Source organism: Medicago sativa, chromosome 8 (assembly GCF_051527215.1).
Source record: "Medicago sativa cultivar Bolivia chromosome 8, Bolivia_mono, whole genome shotgun sequence".
In the NCBI taxonomy this organism is placed as follows: domain Eukaryota; kingdom Viridiplantae; phylum Streptophyta; class Magnoliopsida; order Fabales; family Fabaceae; genus Medicago; species Medicago sativa.
Genome location: NC_140756.1, coordinates 91,491,453 through 91,515,038, shown reverse-complemented (window position 1 = coordinate 91,515,038; position 23,586 = coordinate 91,491,453). Strand labels below are relative to the sequence as shown.

Below are 23,586 nucleotides of genomic sequence, written 5' to 3'. Positions count from 1 at the left end.
ACATTAGCTTTATTTTTTAGTGCTATCGTTTAGTGAATATTCCGAGTAGAAAGGTTTACGGATTTAAAATCTGCTTTAAATTCAGAACTTACAATATCATTCCTTACTCTATGACTTTAGTGTTGTGTGTGTGTGCATGAAACTTTCTTAAGGGGTTGAATAATATATATTCTCCTTTTAGATTTAGATGGACTCTGATTGCTGAGGATGTAAGTTTGCATGCCTAATATTGAGGTGGTCCTTACATGTTTTAGCATTATGTGGGGGTGTGGGAATACCATTTCTCTTTTTTTTCTGCCTTATTATCCTTTGAGGCTTTTAAGTGGCAGTTATGAACTTGCTTGATTTTTGTATGCACTTGTCTTTTGTTTTAGTTTTGGCTTTGCCTTGTTGGATTTTAAGATTGTTTTAGTCATCTAAGCATATGTTTGATCTGACAGTGAGAGCACGGTAGACGCGTTGATTGGAAGCTATTCTTTGTTGCTTTTGAATTTCCATGTTGAAATGGCATTGTGTGCCTATAATGATTTTAAAAGACTTGAGATGTTAAAATTGAACAGGTTCTACATACTTTGAAGTATAATATATTTATGTTTTTTGTTCCACATGATAAATTTCAAGAGCACCTTAGAAATAAAAGGATCAATGGTTCAACTTAAATGCTGTTGCTTACATTTGTCCAAGGCAGAAAATTTGACAAGTTGTTGTTGGATGAAACTTGAAAGTGATAGGGAACAGCTCCAAGACGGCATTGCGTTGCCGGCAGATAACAGAACCTTTCACTTGGGATCCTCCAACAGGTTTTAAAATATATTGTTTTAAAATTCTGTGACTTGAAATTTTGCGACATCCCTTGACATTTTAGTATTGGTTTAGTCATCTAAATCATTGTGTTTTAGTCATCCAATTCTCAACCAATTATGTCCAACTATATACCTGGTTGCATGTTAACAAAAATTTATACTAATTTTGTTGATTTTTTTGAGTGTGATGGTCCTTCCTATTTCAACTTTTGAGAAAAATTTTAAACAAAAATGTGGAAGCCTAAGTTGCAAGGTGGATTGGGATTCAAAAGAGTGCACACTTATAACAAAGCCTTCTGCATGAAATTGGTCTGGAATAGGTTGACCGATCCATGTGCCTTACCATACAAGTTTTGTAGAGGAAGTTTGGTATGGTTTTGGCTTATGTCCTAAAGTTAGAAAAAGAAGCAACACTTCTGATGCATAAAGGATCATATGTTTGGAATGATTTTGCGTAATATGGCTACTAGGGACTAGGAAGGTTTGAAATCAGGAAATGAAGCTATCTACTACTGACATTTCCAACTGTTATGGTCTTATGGAGGGTTTGCAGTTCATCTTGTGAGGGAGATTTTCTATGAAGTTGGCATCATGTCCTATCCTTATGAAGGAGCTCTGGAGCATCCCCTTCAAGTAGGTGGAGGTAAAAGACTCGAGAACATCTTGTTGTTGAGCCATTTAACAATTGTTGTGTCTCTTATCACTTAAGGGTAGGCATGGCAACAAAACCCATACCCGCGGTTACCCGCCCGAACCAAACCCAATTTGACGGGTTTTCCCCGTTTTGACTGGGTTTGGGTATGGGTATGAGTTTTCCCCGATTTCAAAACACGGGTATGGGATGGGTAACGGGTATATAGGTACCCACCCCGAACCCATACCCAAACCCGTCCCAAATGTAAAAAATTACTTTATGTTGATATGTCATGTTATTTTGTTTGATAATTGTCATGTTAATAAAAACTACCATTGATATTTAAAGATCAACTAAATCATTCCGTCAAACAAATGTTAAAATAATTTATTACAACATTGCTCTTGGGGATGCCAAAAAACTTTTATTTTTTAATAAAAAAAATTATTCAATGCGGGGATGGGGATGGGGCAGGGATACCCGAACCCGTCGGGGACGGGGATGGGATTCAATTTCTCATCCCCGTTGGGTATGGGTAGGGTAACGGGTAAGTATATGAGAATCGGGTATGGGGACGGGGAAGGTAAAACCCGTCCCCACCCCGCCCCATTGCCATGCCTACTTAAGGGTGTCCACTTTGGCATCCCTATATATCTCTCAATTTCTTATCAAAGACCAGAAATTACATGAAAATATGGTTGTCTATCTAGCAGAAGCAATTCACCGAAAAATTACACTAAAATGTGAACGCAACATAACTAATTTTACTTGCACGAGCGGAATAATGCATTGCTTGGTTAGAAATTTGGGTGCTAATAATTGAAATTAACTCGTATTTTTTCCCAAGACAAAATTTTGCATTCTTTTCATTAGATGTTTTGGTGAAAGAAACTAATTAATGCTATGTTCTTTAAGATGCTACTTGATCCTGTTTTCGTTTCTTCAAATTGAGAGTGATCAAGTTTCACCAAAACTATCATTAGTGTAGTCATTAGGGCTCCATCTTGCTCTCTGCTATATATTCTGACTTATCTGTTAGAAGGGGTTCTTCCAAATCTATCCTATTACTTATTTCATCATCCTGCATTTGTGATTGTGGTAGCTCTTGTTTAGTCTCATCAAAGTCTTTGGCTTTGCCCCATAGCACAATATACAAACCACTTATCACTCCAAAAGCCCCTACCAAACTGAAATGGATGATGCATGTGAGCGAGTAGGCCATACACAATAATACAGTTATTATATGTATAAAGCTGTATTAATCATACAACTATACAGGTACCCTCAAAGTTAGATTTAAGAGTATTTTTCATGACGGTGTCTTATTTAATTTTTAAAATTAAGAATAGTGAATTACCTTCCAATGTATAACTCTTCTTGTAGGAATATAGCAGATACCAAAGCTGTGATGACAGTAGCTAGAGGGTTGAACATTACACAATACAGGGGACCTCTTCCTGATATGCACCAGGACTGAATGAAGAAGCTAGCTGCAATTCCAATTCCCTGTATCACAAAAAAATACAGATTTTTAACAGTATTACACAACATTGCAATAGATGATACAAATTGAAATGTTTCTGAGGGACCTGTTAGAGACTTACTGCATATAAACTGCATGAAATTTGTAAAGGTGAATTCAAAGTCCATACTTGAAGATTCTCCTCTTTGATCAGTGCATATATAGCTGACTGTATTGTAGCGAAGAGACACATCCAAAAAGTCGATAATATATGATCCGGACAAGATGAAGAAATCGGCACCTGTGTTGAAAGTTTAATCAAATGTCCATTGATGAACAATAATATTGTCACCCTATAAGATTATTATTATTATTATTATTATTATTATTATTAGTTCTGGTTTTATTAATAATTTACCTGCATGATCATCCAACATGACCAAAAAACACTACTTGCTAAGAGCAATAGACAACCCAGAATCCAAGTATCATCTCCACTTGCAGTGAGATGTTTGGAATCAGGAAGAAAGTACTCCTCCATGTGTAACAGCTTATTTCCTTTGAGAAATGCCATGGTTAAGGCTCCACTAACACAACAAATTGTCCCTAATATCTTTGCCACGTTTCTTAAACTTCGAAGATTGATTTTCTCAAATCTAATCATTCAAACGCCAGAAAATGTCATTCATTGAATGTTAAGTAAACAAAACAAATACTACTGTAACTAGGCATATTGATTTAATCATGATATAATTTACTTTGACACTATTAATTTTTGAAAAACAATTACCCCAAGATTGCTGCAAATACAAAAGTTAATGCAGGTATCAAATTACTCATGGCAGTGGCTGCCGTAGAAGAAGCATAGAATAAACCACTAAAATATGCATTCTGATTTGCTGTCACCCTGCATGTATAACCAATTATAATTATTTATTTTGTTAACAAATAAATAACACAAGTAACAAAAGCATAAGAATCAAAGGTGATTTACAAACTATACCCAATAAGAGAGGTCATAAACATCATAGAGAAACTCTTTAATCCTAATGAAGCCTTAAAAGATTGTCTCCTACAACAAAATAAAATAAAAACAAACATATATGATATATATGAAAAGGTAGGAACAAGAAGAATGAGAGTAATTGGTTAAGATCAGAGGGAAATTTAATCCAATTACCGCTTATTTGATGAAAAGATGATAGGTGCCAATGCCAAAGTGGCTATGCCTTGCCTATACACAACAAAGACTGTGGGAGTCAATCCATCTAATAGAGCAGCTCTTGTAAAGATGGCTAGCAATGAATAATGAAATTGTAATCCTATCATAACCATTACTGTAAGATAACCATCTAAACCACCCATTTTGTGCTGTTGTCTAGATAGCTTCACACTAAGTTAATTGAGATGCTTGATATATATATATATACACAATAGAAATAAATTAAATGTGAAATAGGATTGGTTTGCTTACTTTCATTTAAGATATAGATTAGGAGAATTCTTCGATAGTTTAAAATTTAAATATATTTAGAAATAATTAAATGTTAAAAAATAACATAAAATTAAATGATTGAATGATGAGTTATTCAAATATCACAGTTTTCATCATTTATTATATTATCTCAGTTCTTATTATAAGAAGAAAAAAAAATCATTTTTTTGAGTAATTATTTATTTTTAATTTATTGAATAGCTAATATATCTAATTTATATTATAGACTAGATACACCGGTGAATTAAAAAGTAAGAGGAGGAGGAGGAGGAAGAGGGAGTATGTTTTTGTACCACATGCATCCTAGCAATATTAACCATCAATGATATAAGGTTGTTTTACGCGGAGATTAGTTGGTATCATGTGGAAGGATAAAATTGACAACACACTTTGTACATATTTGTCTGTATGTGGATAAAGAGAAGCTTCTAGTCTAGTGAAGAAGGGAAATGCTCTCCCTAACGCATAATGCATGTTCCTAATAATTAAATTGAAAATGACAAAATTATAATGTGAATGTTGCCAAATGCCATTTGGTGTGTAATGTAAGATACAAAATCATTAGAGAAGATAGGATCTCCACGGTCGATGCTGGCCAAACATATTTCAAGTTAATCTGCCACTCTATCGTACATTGTTTATTATAATATTTTAATTGAATGATTGACTAAAGCTCAATTATAGGAGTTTTTTATATGCCACAAAAAACTATAGGAATATTTTAAATTTTTAATTATTTCATTACCAGTTTGTCTTTTTGTTGCGCGGTGGCAGTTTTTAGCATACGACTTAGTCAGATCCAGTAATCAGAGTGAAAAATAAAATAAAAAATTGGAGTGCACTTCAATGGTCTGCTTAGTTCTTTGATAGATATTTGCTAGAAGATATCTTTTATGAATTATTTTATGAGCATTTGTTAAAAGACACTAACTAATTTTTATGAAGGTGTCTTTAACAAAATTATAACTAGTGACTTGAGTTGTCAAATTCAATTTGTCATCCATTAATTAATATTTTAACACTAAATGCCATATTTTTTGTACCTGTCAGACTACGAAACAAAACATTGATACGAATTTATGACACATGAAATGTCAGATAAAAGACAACGAGAGGAGGAGGTGTTCACGAGATAGTATTACAAGAGAAAGACTTGTGTGGACCAGGACCACACAATTGGGTTTGGTCATACACATAGTTTTTTCTTTTTTTCTTTACTTTTTTAATTTTCTCTCTCTTCTCTCTTCTCTCGCTTCTCTCTCATTTCTTTGGTTGTGACCACACAATGGAGTTTGGTCCCTCGTCCACACAAGTATTTTCCGTATTACAAATACCAACCAACCACACATACCTCATATTACATTACATTAAAATGTAAATGAAATGCATGCACATGCCAACCAACCAACAAAACATATATATTTCACGATGTATTGAATGATCATAGCCACTCTAATAGTTTATACTGGTTCAGAGATAAATAAAGGACTGAACTAAATTACCTCATGCTCAATATGTGCATTTAAAGTTTCGGATCAATATGGCTACAATTTGGACCAGGTCGTGCTCGTATTTTTTATATCTCAGTATCACATGTTATGTTAGGAAATGAATTTTGATATTTTTTATTTTATGATATAAAAGTATAAGCCTCTCACATTCAATAAAAAAAAAAACATTGTATTATACATAATAACCATTAAATTATCTCAACGTGAAAGCTATTATAATTAGTATATAAAAATACTTAAGAATGGCATGTTGTGAGTTATGTCCCGAAGATTCACGTTTTTGTTGATTGAGTAAAATATTTGTGACAGCACAATCTTAGTTGGTTTAAGGTGTTACTTGATGTATCAAAATGGCTACTCCCTCCGTCTCTAAATTATAATCGTTTAAGGTTTGTGCACGGTTATTAAAGAAATGATTAGTTGTGTTGATTTTGATAGTAAAATTAGTGTCATTTACTTAAACACCCTTATTAATTGTAGTTAGTGGAGTAGTTAAGTTGGATGAAATTCAATAAATAAGGGTATGTTAATGGAAAAAAATAATAAATGCTGCATTGGTATTCTAAAGTGACAATTATTTTGAGAAAAAGAAAAAATGGTAAAGTGACAATTATTGTGAAACGGAGGGAGTATTTCAAACGGATTTCCCTATGTTTGGTTTGAAACAGAATGTAAGTTACTTGCAAATGCCCTTCCATCCATGGTTGTCAAACTCGGGATTCTATCAAAGATCGTTTGGGTATTTAAAAAGCGTAAATCATAGGATCGTAAGATCCCACCAAATACACAAAATCATAAGAATAACAAAGAAAAATAACATTAACATAATTTTTTTGTTGATTTAACCATAAACATGAGTTGGTAACAAAAAAAAAATCATACATATGAGACTTCTAAACAAAAATAATAGAATCTTTTTATTAATTTGCACCACGGAATGATAATTGTAAAGATGGATTGATTACCTTTAAATGGATGGGAGAAGGGAATATATTAAAAAAAATATCATTTGTCGAAAACAATAAAGAAACAAAAATAAAATAAAAGCAAGTCCCAAAAAAAGGATGAGAAATTCCCAAGTTGGGGAGTAATTTCTCACTTAAAACCCACCGAGTCCCAAAAAAAGTGTAAGTTCAATGTATCTGTCATGCGATAAAAACGGGTCAAATTTCGAGTCAATCGGGTCAATATGTGAAAATCGGATCAAGAACGTTGAAACCAGCGCGAGGGAAAGTGCCGCTTCCACGATTTTAAGATCTTCCTCTGCGCGCTCACCGCTACGGCATCCCTCGTATTGTTCCGACGCGGTGGAGAGAGAAAAACGCGTGAGATCTTAAGATCTCACGATCTAGATCTCGCTCTTAACAACCTTGCTTTCATCATTTACCGTTCCTAATACTTAGTTTGAAGATCTAGTCTCTCAATGTCGAATCCTTTTATCTACTAATTCCGACTTTGTCGTTTGTTTAGAGTCAAGCTAATAAGGTTGCTCGTATTGTTATAACATTTTTATCTCACCCTAGCCCATATGTTTTCAATGATGTACCATTTGCTATGTACTTTTTATATATGAATGAAATGCACTAAATTTGACTTTGCTCAAACAAAAAAAAGAAGGTGTTGGTTGATAACAGTGAAGATATTTCAAAACATATATTTCACAATATTGGTCAATTATGTATCTCAATGTAATAATTTTATTTGGTTGGACCTTATTATACTAAGGATGACTTTTTCCATCATAAAGATGAGCTTCCTTTCTTTAGAATTCGTTAACGGTTACGCACTGCACTTTTTTTCCTTCACCATAGTTTTATGATCTCTTTCGATTTTTCTTGTAAGATTTTTAACGAGGCTAAGGATGACTTTTTCCATCATAAAGATGAGCTTCCTTTCTTTAGAATTCGTTAACGGTTACGCACTGCACTTTTTTTCCTTCACCATAGTTTTATGATCTCTTTCGATTTTTCTTGTAAGATTTTTAACGAGGCGGTTGTTGCGGATGTCCCTCTTTCGATTTTTCTATGGTCCCCCAAGCTTTATTTCACATGCTATTTTTTTATTTTAATAATATTGATTAGGGTGTTTTTTTTTAAGGAATATTGATTAGGGTGCTACTTGCACTCAATTTTTTACAAAAAAATATATTCATTCCAGTTTGAAAAATTAATTTTCTTTATAAATCAATTAGCCACAGCCAGACGTGGATTATTCACGGTTCAACCCCGTCTAATGCAAAAAATGTGGAGGAAAATTGTTTGAAATTTATTATTAATTGATATTTCAGAAAATTTGAATTAGAATTTTCTAGAACATAAAATATTCTCAAAATTTCAAAAATATTGAATTTGAAAACATATACACTGCCAAATGAAGGTTAGCAGGTTTAACAATGGTCAGTTCAAAAAAATTGTAGTAGATTTTTTTTTTTTTGGTATTTCTAAATTTGAGTTTTCCTAAAAGCATTGAAAAAAAGTCAAAATTTTGATTGTCGCTGTAATTAAAAAATTTGTAAACAAAAACTAAATTAGTAACACAAGGGTCCGTTTGATGGTCATGATAGGATAAAGGCAGGATATGATATAAAGCTGGATAGAGATAGGACCATAAAATACGAGAAAAAGGGTATAAAATAGAAAGTCCACTAATGAAAGTGTACAACCATGCTCCAATGAAATTTCTAAATTAATTTATTTTGGGAATTTCTTATTGCACCCCTCATGCTTTACATGCACCCTCCAAATTTTCGATTTTACCTCATTCAAATTTATACAATGAGACGTACGTTTTGGATATTTGGGTTATAAAAGTTGAATCCTAACAAAACAGATAAGACCATGACTTTTTCCAATAAACCACACACACTCTACTCAACAATAAAATATTGTCTGTTTTATTGGTTCGATACATAAAATATCAATAAATATTTGGCTTAATTAGACTTTTGGTCCTCATGTTTTGGCCTAATCACGAAACTGGTCCTGCCCTTTTAAAACAGAACAAAATCGTCCTTCAATTATCATTTTTGTTGCATTTTTCGTCCTACCTCCTATTTTCAAACTCCAGAAACGCAGAGAAATGACAGTTTTAGGCAGTTTTAGACCTACCCCTATGCTCAACCATGAAATCAACAAGGAATAAAGCATGTGGGTACAAGGAATCTACTCTATTCAGCACACTAACCAAAAAAACCCTAATTTGAAACATATCTTAGAAATTAGGTTTTTTTTGTTAGTGTGTTGAATAAAGTGGATTTTTTGTACCCACATGCTTTATTCCTTGTTTATTTCATGGTTGAGCATAGGGGGTAGGTCTAAAACTGTTATTTCTCTGCGTTTTTGGAGAATAAAATGGGGGGTAGGACGAAAAATGCAACAAAAATGATAATTGAAGGACAATTTTGTTCTGTTTTAAAAGGGCAGGACCAGTTTCGTGAGTAGGCCAAAACACGAGGACCAAAAGTGTAATTAAGCCTAAATATTTAAGAACCATATACATTTTAGGTTATACAATATGAACTATGTCAAACCTCCATGATATCAATTTTTAACCACACTTAGACTTTTTAATTGATACATTTTGGATTCTATAAACCGAGGGTGTAAAATATGTGATCGATATATAGAATCTGAACTAGAGCCACACAAAGAAGTAATCTAACATTATAACATGTACCACAAGGTAATAACAACACACAAAAAACAAAACAAACTCTAAGAAATATGACACAATGTAGACAATTTTGGAGTTTGGGGGATTTGAGAGTATTTTAGGGGAAAATGGAGAAACGAGAAAAGGAGTCTAAGGGTGACTTATATATTGGCATTATTTGAATTTTATAATTTAGAGCATAGTTTTAAGTTTCATATTATATAATCTGATTATGAGAAAAATGATAAAAAAAATTCTCTTTAAATTTTAACATGAATACCCAAGCCCGAAATAACTAAAGTGTATGATTATTGCTCTTCTCCCTTTTGTTTTTGCTCATTAACCGATCTTAAAAGTGTCTACGTGGGTTAACTCACGCTAAAAAATGTCGAACATGAGTTAACTCACGTTGAAAAAAAAAACCGAACTTGAGTTAACTTACACTAGGCATTTTCAGGGAATGGACAATTTTGAAAGGGAGAGAGCAATTTTCAAAGTACATGGGATAAGGCCCAACATGGAGTGGCACCAATGATAGCCCTACCAGATCAGGTGTAGGATGCACATATGGGAATTTCTTTTCCCACCCTCTGCTCTTCTCACCGCGCCATCTATTTTTGACTAAAATACTTCTTTGTTCAGATTATATAATTCAAATAAAAAAATACAGTTTGAATTATATAATTCAAAATATGTATTTACATAAGCAACAATCAGAATCTCCTTCCATTTTAACAGTTGTGAATTTTGCTTTTAAAACCTACCAAAATACAGAGTAAAAAAAAAAGGTAAAACCTATCATTTAAGATATAAAAAATATATATAAAAATACCACAAAAAATTCTAAAAATCAAATAAGCCTAATACAAATTTTTCTGAGAATATGAAAAAAAAACGACTATAAGCGATGGAATTTTGGATTTTGAAGGGCTGAGTCCCATAAAAAGTCACTTTTAGGGGAGTCATCTTCCTTGATTTCTTTAAGATAGCCGAATTTCAATTTTGGATTACTTCAGAGTAATTCGATCAAGTAGCCTGAAAACCGGATTTTCAACTAAGACACGGCGAGAACAACTAATAATGACCTGAAACACAAAGAACACACTGAAGCAATGAGTTAGAATGGTTCTTAAATTGGTAATGCATGGCACAAACAAGTTTAGTCCTTGTGCCGATATAGTTCATATTATATAATCTGAACTTAGAGTGTGTATATGGGGTGTTTGAATTTTATAATCCAAATAAACAAACACTTTTGGATTTTATAATCTGAACGCCTATGCTTCAAAGTATGGTGTATATGAACTATTTGAATTTTATAATTCAAATTGGTGATAGTATGGTGTATATGAACTATTTGAATTTTATAATTCAAATTGGTGATAAAACCATTTTTCCACCAAAAATATAGTGGAAAATCTCATTTCGAATTATATAATTCAAATTCAAAAGTTCATGGCCATTTTTTTTAGATTTTTTAGGGCGGGCAAGAAGAGCGGGGGTGGGAAAAGGAATTCCCTACACCAATTTTCAAGAAAGGATAATTGTATGGGAGGAATAAAGAACGTGGGTCTTGCTAAGTATTGTATGTGACTAAGTGCGCATGTTAATAAATTAAAAGAGAAATGTTGAGAACAATTTTTTTTCTTACACCCTCTAACATTTGTTTTTTAAGTGTGAAACTTACATGAATTTCATATGATAAAAGAGTGCGTATTAAAAAAAATATATTCATAACACTACCTCAAATAAAAATAAATAAAAACTTTGTACCAAAAGATTTTTTAAATTTTTAAAGAATTTAATGTACGGTTACAAGACAACATTTATATTTAGATCACTGACATCTGACACTCGTATAACAACACTTGTCTAACAAACTAGTCATCCTCTCCCCTCTCTCTTTTGTGAGCCGTCGACTGAAACTCTAATTTCTTCTCCTTCATCCACCAAAGAGGGGTGGTTTAGGGTCAATTTTTGACCCAAATCACACCTCTAAATCGTTTAGGGTCAATTTTTAAATAAGTGATTTTCACATCGAATTAGGTTTTTCTTTTGTGATTTCGTCGTCTTAGTGTGACACTGTTTTGTTTGTCGTCTTTGTTCGACGTTGTTTGTCTTTTCCCTTGTTCAGGTGTTTGTTCGATTCATATTGTCAAATCAGCTTCGATCCAGTGCAGATCCAACCAATGACTTTGGCGTCATCAACGTTGCAGATCCGGAGGCATGGCTATTCCGGAGATTTTAATATAGTCATATTTGTAGGCTTATGTACTTTGCCGTTTTATGCTATTAACATGGATGTTGTGAGTTTGTTCACATATTCATCCTTTTTGTTTTTAGCGAATTTATATTGCATCGATGTACTTTATCAATTTGAATGAATGAATATCGTTTGTTTTGTGTAAAAAAAATTAGATCACTAACATGTGCTCTTACCTTTTGAATTTCCTAAGTAATATACGTCAAAAAAGGTAGTTGAAAATAGAGTGAGATGAATTTTAAAATTTATATTCTAGTTATTCATTAAGAGTACCCCTAACATGTTGAGGTTTGACAACTTTCAAGTTTGATAAAAATCAGTTTCAAATAGAACAACAACTCAAGTTCAAATTATTAGATTTTTTTTCTTCAAATATACTCGTAATTAATACTTTGAAGTGTCTTAAAATATGAAAAGTTAAGATTAATTACATACATATACAAATAAATACTTTAAATTTGTAAAAAAATAGATACATCAATATATAAAATTGACACGTCAACTACATTTTTTTTTTTGAAGTAATCAACTACATTATCATTAATGGTGAAATATGCAATAAATATTTTTGTTAGCGGACAGAGGGAATATATGGTTAATTTTAGATACATGTTAAGTTATGGACACCTGGTTATATACATGAAAATATGCACTTTCCGTCATGAGTTTTTTGTTTGAAAAAAAAATCACAATAAAAATATCATATGATATGATATTATTGAAAAGCCACTAAATGTGGCATGTAAAAAACAAGAGACCAACATCATACAACATACTCCCTTCGGTCTCAAATGTAAGAAACTTTTCACTTTTTAGATTTATTCAATAAATGATGTATGCGGTCTATATTATAAACCATATACATCATTTATTGAATAAATCTAAAAAGTGGGAATTTTCTTACATTTGAGACCGCAGGAGTATAGATTTAGATATTAAAAAGTTGGTTCTTACCCCTAGAAGTATGGGTTTAATTTTTGTTGTTAGTGTATTGCTCTCGAAACCTAGAAGTTTGTCGTATCCTCATTATTTACCTCATTGTTTTGATTTTTTTTTTCTTCCATTTATAACCTTTTAAATAATCCAAACACAATCAAACCAAACCAAACCACCGGCACTCTCTTTGAAAAAGGTCTCCCACTATCAATCAATTTGATGAACTAACGCAGACATTCATTATGTAATGTAATGATGTAGAAATTCCCATCCAACGGCAAATTATGTATCAGATAATAAATGTTTTGTTGATTCTTCACATTTGCAACCACCAACACACTGCAATAGTCCTTGAGCATTCTTTGGTAGCATATACTTTGAAGCAATTTTCACACCAATAACGAGACTTTTAAAGGAGCTAGCTAATTTATCACAGGTTCTCAACTAAACTGGATTAGACGGGTTTGTTATCCTGGAAATTGCTCTGTTAAAATTCGAAGATCTATCAATCCAGTATCTACACCTATCTATTTTCCTCAAGTTCTTTTAACTCCATTGGATTACCATTAAAATCAACACTATCAATCATTTTTTTAATAACCATATAAAATTCAAAAGGGATACATGATTTGAGATGGATGGAGTAGCAATTCTCTATAGAAACGATAATTATAAATACTTTGATACCACTTTATACTATCAATAGGTCTATAAACGATATCTTATTTTACCCAATTAATTTCCCTCGTTTCTTCATTCCCTCCGCATATGAATTGTTTAGAAAGAGATTTTAGTTTGAAAATTATATCTGATGGAACCTCGAAAAAAGAGGGAAAATGGTTTGGAAGTGCTATAATAATGCTAATTTTATTAAGATCGCTCATTATATGATGGACAATGGTTTATTCTTCCAACTCGATAGTATAATCATACTGCTTCTATCATTGACCGTCACATTTCTCTTCTGTGGCGAAGATCCTCTAGGGCTCGGGTGAGCCACGACCCATTCCACCAAAAATATTAAATTTTTCTATAGGGATTCGCTAATATATCTTTGACATTTAAATAAAATTACATTGTGGTTCACTCTCTTCTCTAATTCAGTATAAGTTAATATTACACTTTAAAAACTCAAAATGCTTGTATAATTATTTTAAATTTTTAAGATATGTAATTTAACTTTTTATGGTAAACTTTATGCTTAATACTTATTACAAAATACATTTTATGTATGTATATTATAATTTATTTTCATGACTCACCCAAACTATTTTTTTTTTGTCTCTCGTCTCTACCACTGTTTCTTTTCTTCTTGGATTTACATCAACTGGTAAACTAAGGTATCGTAGTGTATGCGTGAACATGGGTTGAGTATGGCCTACTTCGGCCTAACCCTTTACCCAACCCGTTGAGCATACTATGGGTTGGATTCAACATGAAACATGTATTTACATAGACATAACTAAACCGAACCAATCTATTTTGAATGGTTACATAGACCCATACGATGAAATTTTGGATTTTGACGGACGGAGTCCCGTAAGAAGTCCCTTCTACGGAAGTCATGGTCCTTGAATTTTTTTTGATTTTCTGGGGAAATTTCGGAGCAATCCGATCAAGTAGCCCGAAAACCCGATTTTTGACTAAGAACATGTAACAATGACCCAAAACAAAAGGATAAGAGTTAGGAAGATTAATGTTGTCCCTAAAATGGCTATACATGTTACAAACATGTTTAGGATTTGTGCTGATACAGTTCAGATTATATAATCCGAACTGTTTTACCTTGAAAAAGGGTGTTTAGGGGGTTTCCGGATTATGTAATCCGGAAACATCATGTAACGCACCCTATTTTTTGAAGTTTCCGGATTACAACATCCGGAAAAATCCGTTACTCCATTTTTCACCCTATAACAAAGGAAAACACCATTCCGGATTATGAAATCCGAAAACCTCAAGGGCATTTTTGGAAAAACGCAGGGCGCACGAGAATCTTATAAGGTGGGAAAAGTAATACTCAAATAACTATGGTATGAAACAATCTCACGGGTACATAGGTTGGGTATATGGGTACACGGATACATAAACTTAAAATCCGATGACCGAACCAAATCTCATGGATTTCACGGGTTGAACTTATAACTGTTTGGGTTCGGGTAAGTTTTGGTTTGGTTCGATTTGGGTGACCGGGTTCGCGGATCTACGTGTACTCGTGATCACCCCTATCGTAATGGTATCTATCCTAATCACAATCGACTGTGTCAGCAGCTTCTTCTAGGCACCTTTGTGGGATATTTATTCCTACCAACCAAATTTTCATGACAATTAAATTTAGGTTAAATAAATTTTTTGTCCTTGTAAAAAAATTGACATGTTTGAGTACTTAAAAAATAATTAACATGGAGTTATAGTCCCTTTAAAATTTAAATTTGTTTAATTATCCTTGAATTTTTAATTTTTTGAATAACTTTTTACATGCATGTCATCTTATAAAACATTCTTTGACAAATAATTATATTGTTTTTAACATGAAATGAATTAAATATAAACGTTTAAACTTCCTAAAGTTCAAGATAAAAGTAATGAAAATATGAACCTAAGAATCAAACTTTGAGTTCAATTTTTAGAGATGGAATTTTTTATAATATTGCAAATATGTCTAAAAAAAGCATTTATGGTTTTTTTTTTTTGACAGAAAAAAAAGCATTTATGGTTAAGGATGATTAAACAAATTTAAATTTAGTAGAGACTAAAACTTCATACTGAAAATTATTATAGGGACTCAAATATGTCTTTTTTTTTTTTATGAGGACTAAACAAAATTTGATATATATTTATATGGATTAAAAACATATATAACTCATTAACTTTTAAGTCTTGCATCTTATGAAACAACACCAGAATAGCTTTCATGGTCCAAATATTTGCCCACCCCTTTTCTCTAATAATTAGTGGCGTCTGCTATTGAAGATGCGAAAACTATTCTGATGTAATTTAGTAGTAATTTTTTCAAAATTGACATGAAAATAATTTAAATAGAAATTTAATTAGTTTTTTTTTTTAAATCATTTAGCAAGGAATACCTAACAAAATTAGTTCTGTAAAATATTGATTCAAATGATGATAAATAGGGAATGGTCTGGGACTTTTTTTTTTTTATTCATAAAAATTGTGTTATCCTAATAAGTTCGTTTGTATAGGTGTGGCATGTAAAAAAATCACAATATATTGATTTAGTTATTAAGAAGTTGGTTCTTACCTCTAAAAATATGGGTTTAATTTTTGTTGTTAGTGTAAAAATCTCATTGGTTCTTACCTCTAAACTTGCTCTCGAAACCTAATAGTTTGTCTTTATTCTTGAGTTAATTGATTTAAAATTCAACCGATTTCCGAAGTCACATTCACATTCTCCATCATATCCTCATTATTTACTTCATTGTTTTGATTTTTATTTTCTCCATTTATAACCTTTCAAATAATCCAAACACAATCAAACCAAACCACCGGTACTCTCTTTGAAAAAGGTCTCCCACTATCAATCAATTTGATGAACTAACGCAGACATTCATTATGTAATGTAATGATGTAGAAATTCCCATCCAACGGCAAATTATGTATCAAATAATAAATGTTTTGTTGAGTCTTCACATTTGCAACCACCAACACACTGCAATAGTCCTTGAGCATCATTCGTCTCTTGAATAAATTTTCTTTCGTAGCATATATTTTGAAGCAATTTTCACACCAATGATGAGACTTTTAAAGGAGCAAATTTATTACAAGCTCTCAACTAAACTGGATTAGACAGGCTTGTTAAAATTCGAAGATAGTATATCAATCCAGTATCCACACTTATCTATTTTCCTCAAGTTCTTTAACACCACTTAATCTAAGTTAGATTCCTCAACCAATTTAATGACCATCTGCTCACATCATTCTTCACCATTCCAACTTCTCCAACTTTTCCTTTCTTTATCCAAAGACAATCTAAATAAGTTGTTCGAGATATTTTTATAGCTGAATGGTTAAGATATTAGCAATTCTCTATGGATATGATAATTATAAATACTTTGATACCACTTCGCACTATCAATAGGTCCATAAACGATATCCTATTTTACCCAATTAATCTCCATTGTTTCCTCATTCCCTCTCCATATGAATTGTTTAAAAATATATTTTAGTTTGGAAATTATATCCGAAGGAACCTTGAAAAAAGAGGGAAAATAGTTTGAATGTGCTAATAATACTAACTTTATTAAGATCAATCATCATCTCATGGACAATGGTTTAATCTTCCAACCTGGCTGATAGTATAGATCATTTTGTTTCTATCATTGACTGCTGCATATTTCTCTACCCACCCAAGCTTTTTTTCTATCTCCACCACTGTTTCTTTTTCTTCTTGGATTTACACCAATTAGGCAAACTAAGATATCGTAGTGGTATGGATCTTAATCTACAATCCACTTTGTCAGCAGCTTCTTCTAGCAACCTTTGTGGGATATTTATTCCCACCAGCCAAATTTTTATGACAATTAAATTTAGGTTAAATAAATTTGTTGTCCTCGTAAAGGATGTGTTTAAGTACTTATAAAAAAAATTAACATAGAGTTTTAGTCCCTCTAAAATTTTGTTTAATTATCGTTAAACTTTTAATTTTTTGAATAATTTTTGGAATGCATGTTTAGAATCTTATAAAAAGTTCTTCGACAAATATTTATAATTTTTTAACATGAATTGAATTAAATATGAAATTTTTATACTTCCTAAAATTCAAGATAAAAGTAATGAAAATATGGATGAAAGTGGCGGAGCCAGAAAAAATTGTTTGGGTGGGCCGTTAAAAGTTTAACTAAAAAGCTTGTGTACTTAAAAAAAAAAATTACATAGTTTACTACATCTATAAATTACAATTTTTTTTTATAATACAATATAAAGGAGATTTGAAAACCCCAAAAATTAGAAGATTTGTAAACCTCCGTTGCCCAACCAAGTATAAGCATGATAAAAATCACATATGTCACTGTTAAAACCGCCGAAAACCCAAACCGTTGAAAAATTGTTTAAAAACTCGTAAAATAGATCTATGATTTTTAATTTTTTAATTTTCCAGGTGGCCACTACACCAATTAGTTGGGATTTAGATCTGTCGAACACTAAAACCGCAATAAAATTGTTTAAAATCCCGTAAAATAGACCTACACTCGTTAATATTTTTATTTTTCCGGGTGGGCTGTGGCCCAGCCCATTAAGGGCTCCGCCCCTAATGGATCTAAGAATCAAATTATTTTGAGTTCAATTTTTACGGATGATTTTTTTATAATGTTGCAAATATGTCTAAAAAACCATTTGAGAGCTTGTGATTTAGTCAATCTGATGGAAGATGGATCAAGGAATTTAGTCGCAAAATTGGAACTTGTGATGCTCTGCATGCTGAGATATAGGGTCTTTATCTGGGGCTTGATATGGCTTGGAGCGAGGGTTTATCTCACGTGATTGTTGAGAGTGACTCAAAAGTGCTTATTGATATGGTTACTCACAATTGTAAGATCAATGGAACCATCCCTTCTCTGGTTCGACGTATTCAGGAGATCCTTCAGCGAGATTGGCATACTCAGGTTATTCACACTTGGTGGGAAGGAAACATATGTGCTGACTGGCTGACAAATTTTAGCCTATCCTTGGATTCTTGGAATTAGGTTGTTTAGGAGTCTCCACCTAGTGAACTTCAAAGACTCATTTGTCATGATATTTTTGGGGCTCGCATGTCTAGAAATATGCGTGTAACTTAGTTTTTTTTTTCTTTCTTTCTCTTTCTTTGGGGCCTCAAGCCCTCTTTTGTACCCAAAAAAAAAAGTCTAAAAAAACCATTTAAAAGTTTAAGAATGGTTAAACAAATTTAAATTTAGTAGGGACTAAAACTTCATGTTGTCTTAAAAAAAAACTTCATGCTAAAAATTATTATAGGAACTCAAACATGTATTATTTTTTATAAGGACTATAAACAAAATTTAATATATATTTTTATAGATTAAAAACTTATATATAACTCGTTAACTTTTAACTTGGGCATCTTATGAAACAACACCAAAATAGCTTTCATGTTCCAAATATTTGCCCACCCTTTTTCTCTGATAATCAGTGTGTCGTCTGTGTATTGAAGATACGAAAACTATTATGATGTAAATTTGTAGTAATTTTTTCAAAATTGACGTGGAAATAATTTAAATTAGAAAATTAGTTAATTAATTAATTTAAAAAAAAATCATTTAGCAAGGAACACCTAACAAAATTATTTCTATAAAATATTGATTCAAATGATGATAAATAGGGAACGGTCTGGGACTTTTTTTTATTCATTAAAATTGTGTTATCCTAATAAATTCGTTTGAAGACTTTTTTGTATGTAAGTTTTTCAATTCCATGCTTTAAATGAAATTAAACAATAATTAAGAGGATATAGTACTCCCTCCGGTCCTTATTATAAGAAAAAGTTGACTTTTTAGGTTCATAGAATAATTAATGTATCTTATTGTAAATATAGACTATATACATCACATACACAATGAACCAAAAAAGTCAATTGTTTCTTATAATAAGGACCGGAGGGAGTATAAAACAACTAACAGCTAGTATTAGGAACCAAAAAAATTAGGGAAATGTTAACTAGTGCCCCCGGGGCACTGGTTAAGGACCATAAATAGTAACTTTTTATAAAAGTTTGTGTAATCAGTGCATTGGAACTTGAAAATTTTGACATTTTAAAAAAATAATTGCTTAATTTAGCATGCTTAAAGAGTGCCCCGGGGGCACTCGTTAACAAGACCCAAAAAATTAAAGAAAAGATACAGCTACCACTTTGTTGTGATGCACGTGGCAGTTGAAAGAAACTTCGATCAACTGAACAACCAAGTTGAGTCCTTAGACAGGTACGTATGACTAGGGCTGGGCATCGGGCGGGTATGGGCGGGTTCGGGCCCAAAGTGGCAACCCAGCCCAACCCGAAGGGTTCAAACCTCTAGCCCAATTGTGCCCAAAACTAGTAAGCGGGTTGTTCGGGTTCGGGCAGCCGGGTTGTTCGGGTTACCGGGCAGGTACATACGGGTTGGACCTTATCTGGCCCAACATGATTTTGAAAGCCCAATTGAATTTTTTTTATTTTTTTTTTAAATTGCTGTTTTTTTTTATATATAAAAATGAGGCCTGTCTGCCACGTTTATATAGATTTGCTGGATTTTTAACTTACTATGTGAAATTATGATGATGATGATGTCCCATTTTCCCATTTGATGTCCCTTGGCAGTCATATGATTAAAATTAAATTTAACTTACAAAACCAATAAAAATAAGTTTAAAAATTTACATATTCCTAATAAAAAACTTAATACAGTGCTCATGAAAATAATAACAGTGAAACTGGATCTGGATAGATAATAATTCCTCCTTTATATATCTTGATCCCACAATAGATCAAGATACATTATCACATTAATATTGTTAACCTGTGCAAAAAATACAGAAAATATACATTAGTAACTAATAAATCAAAGCCACAAAATATAACAATATAGCAAACTAAAATCAAAGACAACTATCAAAACAGAGAATAAACATAGAATAAATCAAATACAAAGTTACAAGAAAAATACTAAATCAATATTACTCTAAAAGAGTTAAAAAAAACTACCTTTATCTTTTTGGACATATCATCATATGTTTAAGCATGTTGTTAGTTTGATGGCTAGAACTATTTGAGTTAAAAGAAGTGAAACAGAAGTTACAAAAGGCGACGTCTTTTTTCTTCGTAAAATGTCTCCAAGCCATTGAAGGATGTCTAGCATGGTTTCTTTTCTTTAGATTTAGCACTAACTCAGCATGTTCAGGTCCTTGGCCATGTACTAATTCAGCAACCTCAACTTCTTGTGTTCTAGCAACTTGAATTGGAATTTGAGGAAAAGGATTCTGAGTTGATGGTGCTGCACCAGCTTCATTATTCATAGTTTGAGTTGATGCTGCTGCACCAGCTTCATTATTTAAAAATTTATTAGGTGAGTATTTAGGACTGTAATAATGTTTAAGGGTGTGTAATAAAGTTTTAAGTGTGTATAGTAATCATTAATAAACAAAGCAAACATGAGCATAAAAAACTCAGCAGACATAGGATTTAAAAGTCATGAATAAATTCAACTAAGTGTGCATAGAGACATGGATAAAGTCAACAAACATGAGCATAAACGACTCAGCAGCCATAGGCATTAAAAATCATGCATAAATTTAACAAAGTGTGCATCAAAGTCATGAATAAACTCAACAAGCATGAGCATCAACAATTCAGCAGCCATACAATATACACAAATGACAAGGCAACAGAATATACTTACAATGCTCTCCTTGCTCATTAGCCTCTTGATTCATCTTTTCTAGACATAATATCAAAAGATAAGTTAGCGGTGAAATGGAAGATACATAGAGATATCTTTACTAATTATTATCAAAGGTTAAATGAAGGTATCTTTAATAAAAGGTTGACTCAGGATATTAAGAGTTAGAAGCCATAGCAATTAATGTAACAAACATAAGCAAAGCTTTATTCATAAGACAATATTGAAGTGCCTTATATTTTATCTATTCTCCAAAGTGGTCAATTTCTATGCAATTTCTAAACTAATGCTTTATTCATAACGTAGCTTATCCCTCTATAACTAGAACCTCAGAACTACTGCCAAAACTCCAAAGATAAAGAATCATATATTAGTACAACAGGTAACAATGTCAATATACAAGCAAATCAATTCAACTTAATATAATAAGATTCAAAATTACCTCTTGAAGTTGGAAAATTTGCAGAAAAAGATAGAAGTTTCCAAAGCTGATAAAAAGAGAAAAAACAAATAACAAAAATTGTCATGTTAGTAACAAATTCAAATACAAACCCACACATTGAATAAGGTTCAGATCGGGAAAAGCCTAATATTAAAGACATTCACATTCTAACTTGAAGCTTCTACTAGTGCTAGTTTCAGAATGATGATGCTTATTTATCTATATAGAACATAAATACTTAAGTTTGTGAAGAGACATTCACATTGCTAATTGCTTCTTAATAAAATAACATATCAGTAGTAAATATATGATGATCACAATTTACAAAAATGTACTTCTATCTATCTGCCATATATCAGAAAAAGATTAATACAAAACTCTACAGAAAAAGATTAATATAACCAAGGAAAAGATTAACAAATTATGTTTCACATAACATAATTGAAAGAACAAAAACCAACCTTCAGATTTGAAGCATACGCGGACCAGACCAGAAATGTGAATCATGAAACAAAAACAAAAGCAAATAGTCAGAAACACTAAATCAAAGGTTATAAAAATACAAACATAAAAAACAGCAGATCTTACCTTTAAATTTGAAGCATATGCAGAAAATGGATGTGAATCATGAAACAAAAACAAAAGTACTTGGTCAGAAACTCATAAACCCTAAATAAAAATAAAAAATTACAAAGATTAAAAACATTAATATCTAACCTTTAGATCTGAAGCATATGCAGGGCAGAGACGTGATTCATGAAACAAAACATAAAAACAGTCACTCACACTCCTAAATCGAACAAAAATAAGAAAAAATAACAAACATTAAAAAGAGAAAATCTAACCTTTGATTTGAGCGTAGTAAACTACGGCGATTTAGGGTTCTACGGTGGTGTTAGTGACTGAGAGTGAGAGAGAGTTTATACGACGGCGATTTAGGGCTCTACGTGTCTTGACAGAGAAAGGCATAAAACAAAGGGAATCAAGTTGGAAAGTGGTGATTCATGTTGGTAGGAGGATTTGATGGTGAGGTGGTGGTGGTTAGAAGCGGCGGCGGCCTAGGGTTTGAAGAGGAAGGTGAAACGTGAAAGAGCAGTGAGGTGAGGCGAGTGAGAAGAAATGAAATGAATGAGGAATGAGTCTTCAGATCTAGGGTTAGCGAGGTTAGTGTCTTAGTGAGATACTAAAAGTAAAACGACGTCGTTTTACTAATCTAATACGGGCGGGTTCGGGTACCCGCGGGTGAAGATCTGTTACCCGCCTCTGTCCATGTATACCCTTCTGAACCCGCAATTGTGACCCGTACTACCCGCGGACCCGCTTGAACCCACTCAGATCGGGTTTTTTTTTCGGTTTTTTTCGGGTTGGGCCGGGTCGCGGGTCCTTGTCCAGCCCTACGTATGACCCATAAACTCTCCCCCAACTTCATTAATAAGCGGCACCAAACTGTGGCATGAATTGGACCATATTTTCATTTCTCACCATATTTTTGGAGAAGAAAAAAAAAAGGAAAATGTTAACGAGTGCCCCCGGGGCACTCTTTAAGGACCACAAGTAGTAAGTATATTATGAAAATGCATGTAATCAATGTCTTAGAAATTAAAATATTTCCCTTTTTAAAGAATAATTGCTTATTTTGGATAGTTTAAAGAGTGCCCCGGAGGCACTCGTTAACAAGACCCAAAAAAAAAACATCATACTCTACCATTGCCTTGCCACTGTACCATTCTCACAGAGTCACACAGCTTGCTCTTTCTCGGCATAAGCCGGCGTGGCGTTTAATACCATCTCAATATTGAGGTCTTATACTTCTAAGACTATGTAGCTATTAGATACCTTTATTAGGGAATTTTTTTTTAGGTCCTATAGGACTCAGTCTCACTTAAAACTTACATTCTTAAGAGGAATCTACACAGTTTTAATATTAAAAAATTGAAATGTAATGAAATAAAATTATTGACAGGTTATTAGTGAGTCTCATTTAAGAAATTTGTGTGAGATATTG

The 23,586-nt window shown here is 32.4% G+C and overlaps 1 protein-coding gene and 2 long non-coding RNA genes across 3 annotated transcripts; all 3 read right to left on the bottom strand.

Annotated features, from left to right (window-relative positions):
• Positions 1–363: 363 nt before the first annotated feature.
• Positions 364–1,506, bottom strand: LOC146903241 (uncharacterized). Its single transcript, XR_015023973.1, has 2 exons — positions 674–1,506; positions 364–518 (listed from the first exon to the last, which is right to left on the bottom strand). It is a non-coding gene; the product is annotated as an uncharacterized LOC146903241 (long non-coding RNA).
• Positions 1,507–2,057: 551 nt separating this feature from the next.
• Positions 2,058–4,291, bottom strand: UMAMIT33 (nodulin MtN21 /EamA-like transporter family protein). Its single transcript, XM_085738785.1, has 7 exons — positions 4,080–4,291; positions 3,903–3,971; positions 3,690–3,806; positions 3,318–3,555; positions 3,042–3,200; positions 2,795–2,943; positions 2,058–2,624 (listed from the first exon to the last, which is right to left on the bottom strand). The coding sequence occupies exons 1-7, from the start codon at positions 4,262–4,264 to the stop codon at positions 2,429–2,431; spliced, it is 1,113 nt and encodes a 370-aa protein (XP_085594911.1). The 5' UTR covers positions 4,265–4,291; the 3' UTR covers positions 2,058–2,428.
• A 15,775-nt stretch (positions 4,292–20,066) lies between these two features.
• Positions 20,067–22,977, bottom strand: LOC146903239 (uncharacterized). Its single transcript, XR_015023373.1, has 5 exons — positions 22,043–22,977; positions 21,582–21,627; positions 21,140–21,178; positions 20,446–20,782; positions 20,067–20,260 (listed from the first exon to the last, which is right to left on the bottom strand). It is a non-coding gene; the product is annotated as an uncharacterized LOC146903239 (long non-coding RNA).
• Between the last annotated feature and the right edge of the window lie 609 nt (positions 22,978–23,586).

Excerpts from the sequence above, each read along its gene's own strand:
- UMAMIT33 (XM_085738785.1), bottom strand. The coding sequence starts at position 4,264 with ATGGGTGGTTTAGATGGTTATCTTACAGTAATGGTTATGATAGGATTA. Across the intron at positions 3,972-4,079 it reads ATCTTTTCATCAAATAAGCG|GAGACAATCTTTTAAGGCTT; the intron begins GTAATTGGATTA and ends ATTTTGTTGTAG. Across the intron at positions 2,944-3,041 it reads TTTCATGCAGTTTATATGCA|GGAATTGGAATTGCAGCTAG; the intron begins GTAAGTCTCTAA and ends TTTGTGATACAG.